A 12,139-nucleotide genomic window follows, 5' to 3' on the forward strand; every position below is an offset into this window, starting at 1 on the left:
TCAAAGTATGGATCAGATTAAAAATGACATTTAAATTGAATTTGAATGAAAACTGCATGTAGAAAAGGTTCTCAAGAACTCACACTTTTCACAACAAAAAATATTCATTATTCTTTAACGTTAATTAATGCTCCTGTTTCTTTTGAACAATGGATTTAAACATGATATGGCAGTCAGCTTAAAAATGATCAGCTGTTTTGTTTGCAGACGACAGTGACTGCAACCAATCACATCTTTAAATTGTGAATAGAGAAAGGAATAGGAAAAGATAAATTCACTCCTTTCATACGGGATAAAAGTTTTGCATGAAAATGGTCAAACAGAGAAACCTGAAAAGTCACTTCAGCTTTAAATAAATTTCTGATATATCTATTATATTGTTTATTTAAATCCTAAGTCAATCTTTGCTAAAATAGTATAAATTTATAGAAGACAACACGAAACTCAAACTCAGACTCTGAAAAATGAGAAGGATGGTATGACTACCGAGAAGTTGAATTCTTAGCCAACAAAAATCAGTGAGACTTGCTTTATTCCGTATTAACATTTACTTAAGCCCTGGTGAGAGCCAACTACTATCTTTCTTTGAAATATGGACTTCAAGTACAAATACATTTATTGTACATTTCTACAGTTTTAAAAATGCTGAGTTTTCTAGGTTATTAGAAAGAGTCACATTACCTGTCCTGATTTTTTAAACTTTATATAATTAGCTTTGGTTAGAATTGAACAGAGACCCTCAGTTAATGAGTAAATGAACTTCTAGAAACTAAGGGTGTGACATCTGTGTTATTTTATTTCTCGTTTGGGGAGACAAGCCACTCTATATGCAAACTGAACCGAGAAACCCAAATCTTCTTTATCGGAAAATCTACCACAGGCTTTAAGGACAAAGAGCTTTAGAATTTGGAAGTCTAAGGAAGTAGAAGATGAAAGAAAAAATGTTAGCAATAGCGAAAAAGATGTACAAACAATTTGAGGAGGGCATATTATACAATAGTAACAGTAAAGTTACGATGAATTACCTACATATACCTTTTGCGTATAATAATTCAGACTGTCCTTCAAGATTTGCCCGTATCTGAGAGGCACTGGGTTTTAACAACACAGAATTGTGTAACAAAAAAGATTAAGTATACTGAATGGCAGAAATACATGTAAACAGCATTGATATTTTCAATGTTTCATTCAACTTTCTCCATACAAAAATGTTAGTCACAAGAATCAATCAGGAAGAACAAGGCCTTCCAAGGAGAACAAAGTCTTTCAGCCACACAACAGTCAACTTCAAGGCATTATGAAAAGATTATAACAGTATTTTACGTCTTAAAATTGAATGCAAAATAAAGCTCTAGATGGATTCCAATAAGAAAACAAGAGCTCTATGCAGATTTGAAAAACTGTTTCATAGCTGAATCATGATAAGACTGGCACATTACAAATGCAACAAGGTGTTAACAGGGTAAGAGCAATGGGCTTGGAAAAGACACAGAAGTAATTGCTCCTCCCCAGGAAAGAGCACAAACCTAATCCAGATCATTGGGATAGAGTTTTATACAAAACTGTCAAAGCTGGCCTGGAATGCTATGGTTGGGAACTCCTAGCTGCTTAGGTCTATGTGGCTTATTCCATTCATTATTTAATCTAGGCTTAAATCCTGTTTGTTCTCCTTGGCTTATGGTGAATGAAGAGAGACTGGTATCACGTGCATGCAAAGCTCTCTGAGTGGCTCCAAGGGAAAAGCATTTTTTGTACTGTACACTAATGATGTGCATTATACAAAGACTGTATTTACAGTACTCAGAATTTTGAGCAAATAAACAATAAAATCGTTGTTTAATTTCTGTTAGTATTAAAGCATAAGTGCACACGATTTGCAAAGTTTAGAGATGAGAGCACTTCTACCACGCCCACATGGCTGTGTTTCAATTCATACCTGATTGCAAGCCCATTAAAAGGAGACGTAGGGCATTCTCTGAGTCTGAGATGCCATGTTTTGCTGCTACATCTCCTGCACATTTTAACTAAAAGTATGGGGAAGAGGCTTTGTGTTACTTAAACCTGGAGGCAAATGACAACAAGACAGTGTTCCACTTCATCTTTACTGCAAAGATACTGTTCAGACACCATGGGCCAGAATGAACTATATCTGTTTTAAAGGCAAGAATGACCAGACTTGCTCTGTTTTGGCTAGGTTGGCCATGGCTCTCAGGCTCCCGACATACTGTCAGCCTTCATCAGGCAAAGTTTCTGAGCCAAGGGGTTCTAATTTTATTCTGTAGCAAAGCAGTTACATGGGATTTACCTAAAAAGGTGGCTTTTACCTCTCAGCTTGCCTGAGAGGGAAAGTGCAACTCCAGTGTAATTCCATTTTCATGTTTATATTGATTTTGCATGTGAACAAAGGAAGAACAGGGTCACTATCATACAAGCTTATTATTTAAACTCCCCCCCCCCCCTTTTTTTTTAAAAACAGCATTTGAAAGGGGCAAAATGAAAATGAAATACACAACTCTCACACAGGAGTTAAGCACTGTTTAGTTCTAACACTGGATCATATTTTTGCCATCTCAGACAATTCTGCCATTAGAGTAGAACTTGCTTTCATAGAATCATTAAGGTTGGAAAAGACCTCTAAGATCATCGAGTCCAACCGTCAACCCAACACCACCATGCCCACTAAACCATGTCCCTAAGCGCCTCATCTACCCGTCTTTTAAATACCTCCAGGGATGGTGACTCAACCACTTCCCTGGGCAGCCTGTTCCAATGCTTAACCACTCTTTCAGTAAAGAAATTTTTCCTCACTTCCCTCTCCTTAGTATTTTGGTGCCATGGTTACTCTGTTAGCTACCATTACCTCTCTACTTTTATCCCTATCTCCTCTTTTGACTACGGTTTCCTGACACACTGACACTTATCAAAGAATTACAATTTTTCAAAAGAAAAATTTCTTTTAAGATTACAGATTATTCAGATGAAGGTGCATACAGTTACGTAGACAGCAGGCTAGAGTGTTTTACAGTCATGGTTAAATGAGGAAGTGGGACAGAGGCTGCATCCAGCTAAGTGACTCTCAGTCCCCAGAGAGCCATAATTTTAAGGCTGTTTGGAACATGGTGGCTTTTACCCATATTGTGTGTTCCACAGTGCAAATGTGCATCAGCCATTTCAATTCGCTTGGTACAGTACATGCATTCAGGTAATGGGAGATAAAATAGCAATCAGAACAGCATATTCACTTGAGAGGAAAAACAAACAAACAAAACAGTGATCATGATATCCAAGAAAAAAAGGTCTATATCCCCCCCCAAATCAGTGGAATACACTAGCTCCATTAAGAATGCAACAGTTAAATGGACAATTATATGGTGTTTTGGTACAAGGCAAGTCTCTCCATATTCAAGCAATCACTTTATGAATAAGCCCAATTATTTGTTCACACATGGAAAATCGCTAAAGAGAAAATGTAAATTCCATTGACTGTAAAGAAGTGTAGACTAATAAGGAAAAGCCCTGAATATGTGTTGGAGTAATGCTCGCTTGATTTTCTGAAACCAAGAAAGAGCTTTTGCTCCCACAGAAATCGAAGCTCAGTACAGCTTAAAACCAGTCTATTTATTAGGAGAAACCTAGATGCAGAATCTGAAAGTTAGGCATTCAGATTTGAAAATTTTGGCTGCAGTACATACCTTAATAGTAGTTCTTAAACAAACAAACAAACAAACAAACAAGCCCCAACAAACTAAACCACAAAAGTTGTGGGATTTTTAAAACTACACTGACTCCTAACTTAACATGTGCATTAGTTTGCAAAGTCTTTTTTGCACAGTTCATCAATAATTGATATGTACAGTACGCAGAACTATGAAGAAATAAAATCTGAACACTTTAATCTGCAAGAAGCTAACGCATATTTGATATATATAAAGACACAATATATCTGCCAATTAGAGGATGACATTTCTATGATCTAGAGTGATCTTCTTCCCACAGATGCTAAATGATTGCACTGGTTATTAATTCTTGATTTTCATTTTGAAGGAATAATAAATCTCTGATTCTGTTTTTAAAAAAAGCAAAGTCATCCTATCCCAATGGATTCAGGGTGCATTATGAATGTCCCAAGTCAATCAATATCTGCGCAGAAATGTTTCATTTGGTAAGAAAACTTTCCAGATGAATGTTTATTCAGAAGCTGCTTATAAAAGTGGCTATTGGTAGGGACTGGAAGGAAGAGTGGAATTAAATAGAGAGGGATAGTGTTGTACCAAAATATATAAAGAAAAATTTAAAGCTTTTCAATTAAAAAAAATTTGTATATTCAACTCACATTAGATATAGATGTGCACAACAGACAGAGCAGTTAGAAACAACAAGTACATTTACAAAGCTTTCTTTTCATGGTTAATTTCTACCAGCATTTCTGAAGGTAACCTACTAAAACGATGACCCTGTTTATAATAAAGGCGCAAAATATTGCTCTGTAGCATATTTTGAAAATAATACAAAAATAATTTCTATATTACAATTTAAACTTGGCTTGTAAAATTCCAACATAATACAGCCTTAAGTCTACAAACAGAACATACTTACAAACACCTTTGTGTTGTTTTCCTCTCATTTTTAACAATATAGTATTTTAGTCATATACACTGGAAATTAATGTGCAAATTAAAATAGATACTAGTGTCTGTTACTGAAATAATTTAAATTCTATGCTATATACTGTTTGGTGATCCTCTGCGTAAGCTGCCATACCTTAAAACAAATACTCTTCAAATACACTGACAGAGACTTAAAATACACTAAGCTGAAAAGCCATCTACGATCAGCATCAGTTATTTTGCTTCTCTGGACCTATGTTTATTTGAGATTATTGTGGTTTCTATTAACATATGGGTTTTTACCTGTGCAAAACATTCCCAGTGTTATGAAGACCTTAATCCCTTGCTAGCTCATACTTTACTTTCATGTCCAGCTTGCAAGTATTTTGTGTGTCCATGAAGCACCTGATTTAAGGCCCCCACTACTAACGGGATTCTGTCCACAGATTTCAGAGGACAGCGGATTTAACCCAAAGAGGCCTAAGGCTTCCCTCTACTCCTCAGGCAAAATTCTCATTGATTCTCTCATTGGAAGAGTAACGTCAGGCAGCCTGAGGGGAACACACACTGGGCTAAAGGCTCAGGCCTTGATCCCACAAACATTTATGCTTTTCCTTAACGGTTATGTTAAGTTTCTGAAAATAAGCAGTCTCCTTGATGTCAGGGAGACTATTCATATTGGTGAAGTTGAGCACCAGTGTAACTGTTTGCAGAATCAGAGTTAGAGGGCAGTATTTTGTCAGATCTGTGCTGTGCATTTTTTGATATCTACACATTCATCACACGAGAAGTAGATTACCCTGAATATGCCTATATGTACAAGGACTGATATTGCCTCAGCAGACTGCTTTGATCTGCAGTCAAATGGTGCGCAAATCCATCTCTCCTCAATGCTTTCTGTATCAAGTAATACTGCTCACATCATGAGTTTTGCAATTTGAGAAAAGACAACTCTGAAGACTTCACTTGGCCTATTTAGACTTCTTAAGAAATAAGCAACACGAAACTTTCCAAGTACAGCACCTTTCTTTCACTGATCCCCTTAATGTTATCTTTGACTTAGGAAGAAGGAACTAATTGCTAAAGCAAGCTGGGTCACACACTATAGTTCCATTGCATTTATAAAGCTTAATGAACCATAATAACAAAAGGTTAATCGATTGTTTTAAAATCCAAAATATCTGAAGTTGCTTTTGATAATCTACACCACCTTCTTCTGAATGAGCTGCTTGTTAGCCATATGCTACAACTGATACCCACATCTGAAAAAATACTTGTAAAGTCTAGCAACAGTTTATTAACTCTTTATAAAGCATTTTAAATGGAACTTTAATATAAAGTGTGACTGAAACCCATCATGTATTACAGGCGTCCTCTGTTACGAACAGACCTTTGTATCAGAGTTTATGAACAAAGTAAAAAAATTGCATAATAGGTTTAAGCCTCTTTTAAATTAGAAAAATTGCACATTCACACATTAAAAAAATTCCAGCTTCCTCCAACATAAATATCTCCTGGTGATTTTGGATCTATTCTGGGAAGGTGTAGCCTACTCAGGATTTAGTCTGTACTTTTGAAAGCCGGACAACAGTGATAACTGTTGAATCGCTATCAAGGAGAGAGGAGAAAAAAACACATACAAATGCAAAAATATGCATGTGTATTGCAGCCACTTGAGCTAGCAGAAGAAGTGAATAGGGTCCTCCAAAACCAAAACTGATTTCTGTACAGCTGGGACTAAGCCGTAACTCTAACAAGCTCTGGAAGGTATAGAAAGGGCAGATCAGGCACAGAAAAGGACTTGCTGGTCTGTGGGCTACGTAGGCTTTCAACGTAAGGAAAAAGAAACCCAAAGTGCAGTCAAAGGTTAGCCATTTAGTGCAACAGAAAAATACATTTGAAGATTATTCCCTCTCACACCTAGCTAAGGAATGACACAATTTCTTTCAGGGCTGGTGAATGCAACTCATGAGCAGTTGGGAATTCTCTCTGAAAAAAATCGGTAGAAAATTTCCTTTTATAGCTAGACTCTTCTTTTAATGGGACAATCACTTCTTCAGGAGGAGGCACTGTTTCTGCATGTTTGGACTGTTTAATACCAACTATGGTATCCCCTTTAGACAACTGCCACAAGTAGCTCAGAAATAAAAAAAAGAAAAAAAAAATCACAGTATTACTTATCCAGAAAAAAGGACAACTACTAGGAAAAGATGGGTCGATTTTAACTGGCAAATTGCGTTGTAGGCCTGCAACTTCTTTTCAATATCAAATGTTAAGGGACAAGAGAATAGTGGGATATTTGAAGAGTTCTAAAAGAAAACAGCAATATTAAGCAAATTATTGAAAGATATACCAAGAAAAGGATTCTGAGGAAACAGGCACAACTAAAAAGTGTTCTGTCAGTATTTCATGTAACAGATATTTTAAAATGCGCAATCCAGTAGTGGTAAATATTTATGGAAATATCTGAGTGACTTGAGGATGATAGCGAACACTGAAGTTTGGTATCCTATACAGACATACAGACAAGCCTATTATTATTCAGAAGACCAATTAATTTTTCAAAATAATCTAACATACAGGTACAATCTAGTCAATAATTTAGAACAGAGGAAGTTATCTAAGTATTGACGAGCTGTAAACCTCTTTCTTTTGTGAGTAGGAGATCTTAAAAACATACTATAGAAACAACTCCTCTGAAAAATGGGAAACAGCAAATTCTCATGGTAATTGCTTATTTTTACATATGTGCTGTTACTTTTTTCCTTATTCAGAAAGGATACAACTGACTTAAATACACGGGCTGGTGTAGTTTGCTGCTAATGTAGTTATTTCTTAAGCACAACTTTACACAAGCAATTCTCAGAATATGAAATGCTACTGCTACTCTAGTGCTCTAAGAGTTCTTAAATATTTCTTTTTTTCGTGAAGTTTTATCCTGTCAGTTTTCTCACTCTCAGCAACAAATACAATCAAGTATGATATTTGATTTGTTTTAACATGATCTGGCTTGTTTTAGCATGATCTGCAATCACAGATCTCTTTGGCAATGAGAACTTACACGTAATCACAAGAGTTAACCAAAAAAGGACACTGCTTACCAGTGTACGCAACCGGAGACATAGGTTTTAGAATGTGCTTACCTTAAGGACAGAAGTCACATGGAGTTTTAACCTCTCGTTACACATACCAATATTTCCCTTTTATGAAGGAATGCAAATGCAGTAACATTCAGTGTATGCTCAGTGTATGGCAAAAAATATGAAGTACAGGTCTGGATTCATGGAACAGCTAATATGGCAAAGACCATGACGTTCTAGGATTGGCTAATGGACTTATTTTGAGACTATTCTTTAAACCTCCCATTCAGCAGAAAACCTAAAGATATGGTCAACCTTAAGTATGTGCTCTGTTCCACAAATTTCAGTGGGACATTAGCAAAAGCTTATGTGCTTTTCCTGAAAGCCAGGACACGTCAGCGTGTTTGTGTATCTTATTTCACAGACTACTTTAGGCTTGGTTTCAAGGCTAACTAGGATTAACTGTACACCAGTGAAATTATGCCACCCATGCCAAGAGTAAAAATTGGGGTACAGCAGAAAAGAATCAGAAACAAAGACTCTTTGGCAAAGAATCTTTCCTGCACAGGCCAGGAAAGTGCTATTCCATAACGAGTAAGGCAGAACTCATGTTCTGCACCTTTAAGCGGCAGAGCAAGCAGTCTTGAAGGGAGTACTTCACCTATTTGTGGAAAATGAGATCTTTTTTTAAAAAAAAAAGTAGGTAGACAGTAAATGAGCTGTTGCTTACAAGTGTAACAATACTAAAAGATCTATTCTTACTACATTATGCCAGTTGATGGTAGAGGGGTGCAAAAACGGCAAGTACTATATTCAAGAAAACTTCCTAATGTCATACGTCTGCTTTAACAGTATTTGCGGTGCCTGCTTTACAGAAATGTTTCTATGAGCAAAGTTTTATTTTCAAAAGTATTGCAAATACTTGTGTAAATATTTGGATATCAGACTTGTGCAAATCTGTGCTAGGAGTTGCCATTCATAATGAAGGTATTTTATAGCCATCTTGGAACCGCCTGGTGGGTACATAACTCACTCTAGGAAAAGACTCAAAAATAGGCGGAGCCAATGAAGTAGTTATGTTTGCAATAATTATCACTCGATAATGTTGAGAAAGGAACGAATAAATAATGATTAAGTTCATGCAATGGCTAAAGGAATCAATTGATGCAGTACATTTGTTTTGACAAGCAGTTCATTCAGCTCCAAAATGACCCTAAATTTCCTAGCTGGTCATCAAATTTTCCAAATCTAATTAAATTTTTATAATTTTATTTTAACATTTCTCTCAATGTTAACAGCAATGAAAATACTACTGAAATTCAGGTGCCCAAAACTATACTATGTGGGGGTTTTTTGTGACACGAAGTCTTGAAGTCATTGTGTATTTTTTATAAAATCTGTTTAAAAATTCAGTACAAATAAAAGTGGCTCAAATCTACTTTTTTATGGAAATGTAGAAATAACTGGTAAGAACTTAAAACTAGGAAGAGCTACAGCCCTCATGAATTCAGACCTTTCACTCCCATTTTCCCAGAATCATTCCATTTCAGACAAAAGTGAGTACAAACATTAGTAGTAATGCAATATGCTGCCATGTTAAAAACGTGCATTATGCAAAATCACTACCCTCCTGAAAAAAAAAGGCTATGAAACATTTAGGTTTTACTGAGGAAAAAATACTCTTGTAATAGCTATAGAATTTCAAATGTCTGCAAGGCAGATACTACCCTACTACAACACCGCATCTCCAGTATTATGACTTTCCCCTATCATTCTACTACCTGAGTGATGTCAGTGTAAATTCAGGCACCATTAGTAAATTTTTGACCAAACATATACACAGCACTGACAAAAGAGTAAACAACCCTTCAGCTTACCAGTATGTGTAAAAAAGACACTGACAAAATGGAAAATAATATTTTTTTATGATAAATTAATCCTATCATTTCCTCATTGCCCCCGAAAAGCGAAAGCTAGACACTATTTACTCATCAATCCTTTATTCTTTTTTTAAGGATTCCTTTTACTGCAATTCAACACTGTTTACTTTGTAAGTAAGAAAATGGTAAAACTAAGTAGTCACGGAAGAATCCTCAATGCCTGTGTCCCTTGCTTTCTCTCTCCCTGCGCTTTAACTCTTCTTTGTAGCAGTATGAACAGTAATTTTCAGTCTCAGGACGACCATAAAAGGAACAGTTCTCCTTCTTACAGCGGTTCTGCTGGATGGAATATATTGGGCAAACTGTGCTTCTGCCTTGATTTTTATCATTGTTCAACCAGGTCTGAGGAGCATCCTCATCAGCATATTCTAAGCAGTCTCTAATATCGCCAGTATTGAATCCATTTGTGTATGTCTGAGACTTGTGTTCAGTAGGCATGGCATAGCTCAGCGATTCCACTGTGTTCACTGTACGGATACCGGATATCCGGGCTGGGCTATAGCTTTGAGAAGACAGTGATCTGTTCTGTTGGGGATAGGTGGCACAGGTTTTTAAGGTGCCAACCACTGGCTTGTAGGTATCATCTTGGAAGCTCGATGGCTTGGAGTTGACATCATGCAAATGGATGACACTTTGCCTTTGAACAGGTGGCGTATGGCTATAGTGGGCAGATACTGGAATGGGTCCGCTTTTCTTAGCACCATTACTAGGTGAAGAAAATGACCCAGGAGTGGGACTAGTGCGATCTTTAAATTTTAAAACCAGTTGAGTTGTATGGCTTTGAGGCAAGACGGGTGATGCCCTATCCTGAGGAGATGTTTCTAATTTTTCTTTCGAATATGCTTCTGGCTCCAGTTTCCTACTAGATGACCCATTCAGTGCAGCCTTTTTCTCAGCATCCTTTCTTTTCTGTTCCTGTTCTGCATTGAAACGCTCCTGTGCACTGGTCAGGTAATAGCCTATCATCTCCTCGTGGAACTGATGCCTGTGACTGGTCAAAAGAAGGCCAGCAAAAATAAACTTTCGTTCACCCTGCATGGCAGCTCTCAAAATATTTAGGCTGAGTTTCACGTCAGTGCTGTACTTCCATGGGTCAGGCTGCTTGTCAGAGAAGGGTTTAGTGTTCATCTTTTCAATGGGTGAGTTGCTAGATCTGTCAGTCGGAGATGGAGTGGTCTTTTCAGATGGAGAAGTGCTCGCAGACTGTCCAGATTCCTCTTTGCTCCCTTTTCGAGACTTAGACTTCTTCTCTTTGACTTTCTCTACTGTGTCACCATTTTTTCCATTCCCTGAATTGGCTCTGCTCATTTTGCCATGCACCAGGCCTCCAAGACCACCCATATTCTTTTTCAGTTTAATTCCCAGGGTTTTACTGAGACTTCCTATTTTATTGGCAACTGAATCCGTCCTGGTTTTGTCTTTATCTTTCCTCTGTTTGTCCTTTTCTTTTTCTTTACTGTTTTTGCCATTATTGCCGTTGGAATTACTACAGATGGAATCTCGGTCCGAGTCCATTGAGTCAGCCAGAGACTGAACATCTTCCCCGGCTGAAGCTGTAGGGGATTCTGGTTGAGCCAAAGGGGCCTGCTATAAAAAAGTAATTATAATTAGATACAGCAGAATCAGTTTCATACAGGGACTTGATGCAAAAAAACCCAACCAAATCCAATATATATTTTAACATTGATTTAAAATGTACTTTTTCATTTATGCACTGGCATTTTAGACTGGTTTCTTCACCAAATCAAGATTATTTGGCTGCTCTGACTACGTATCTTGCTTGTTCCTACAGTAGCTTTTGGCTCATTTCAAGCACATGTGTAGAACAGAGGTCAGTCATTCAGAGGTTCTGTGAAAATGAGTGTCTGAATAATGGAGAGATGCGAGTTAGCGCTCCTGTCGAGGGGAAGGCTGCAGCACAACCTCCCTGCTTGTGTCGTCCAGCTGAGTGGCTGGCCAGCATACAGAGATCAGCCATTCAGTAGGAAGCATCTACAACACAGGCTGCCCCTCAGCCGGCGGGAGACAGAGAGCTTGGAAAGAAACTGATAATATTGTTGGAAGGGAAATGAGGTTCTGCTGAAGGCTTTGAGGGGGACGCAGCACACAAACCTGTATATAGCAATATTCCAAAATTCATTATGTTCAAAACCCAACTTAATTAAATTGATTTCGTCATTGTTCAGGTCTCTGGTGCATGAAAATCAAAGGTACGATGCACCAGAGCGAAACAGCTTGCCTGAAATATTAAACATTAAACTTAAGCAAGTGGACTGAGGAATACAATGAGGTGTATTCATTCTTATTGGAAATACAACGCAGATAAAACTGGTGTCAGAAGTCTGAGTTCCAATTTATATTTTAATTAAGGTGATAAAACATTTTTCTTGAAAATGCAATAATGAGGATCCTAGGATACTTTAAAAATGTGTCCCTATTCATTTACTCCTGCAAAACTTAGTCTCGCTTTCAGGCACCATGAAGCTAAAATCTGCTAGAGATAAATATGAAA

The 12,139-nt window shown here is 37.2% G+C and overlaps 1 protein-coding gene across 4 annotated transcripts in view; it reads right to left on the reverse strand.

The window, feature by feature from the left end:
- Window positions 1-9,675: 9,675 nt before the first annotated feature.
- OTUD7A (OTU deubiquitinase 7A) overlaps window positions 9,676-12,139 on the reverse strand; it is a 78,624-nt gene continuing 76,160 nt past the window's right edge. For 3 of the 4 annotated variants that reach the window (XM_009330038.1, XM_009330037.1, XM_009330036.1), the window contains exon 12: window positions 9,676-11,214. In XM_009330038.1, coding sequence (XP_009328313.1) covers window positions 9,781-11,214 — 1,434 coding nt within the window. In that variant the 3' untranslated portion in view covers window positions 9,676-9,780. The remainder of the gene's footprint in view (window positions 11,215-12,139) is intronic. The other variant, XM_009330040.1, reaches the window with a different exon arrangement.

Source organism: Pygoscelis adeliae, unplaced genomic scaffold (genome assembly GCF_000699105.1).
Source record: "Pygoscelis adeliae isolate BGI_AS28 unplaced genomic scaffold, ASM69910v1 Scaffold298, whole genome shotgun sequence".
Taxonomy (NCBI): domain Eukaryota; kingdom Metazoa; phylum Chordata; class Aves; order Sphenisciformes; family Spheniscidae; genus Pygoscelis; species Pygoscelis adeliae.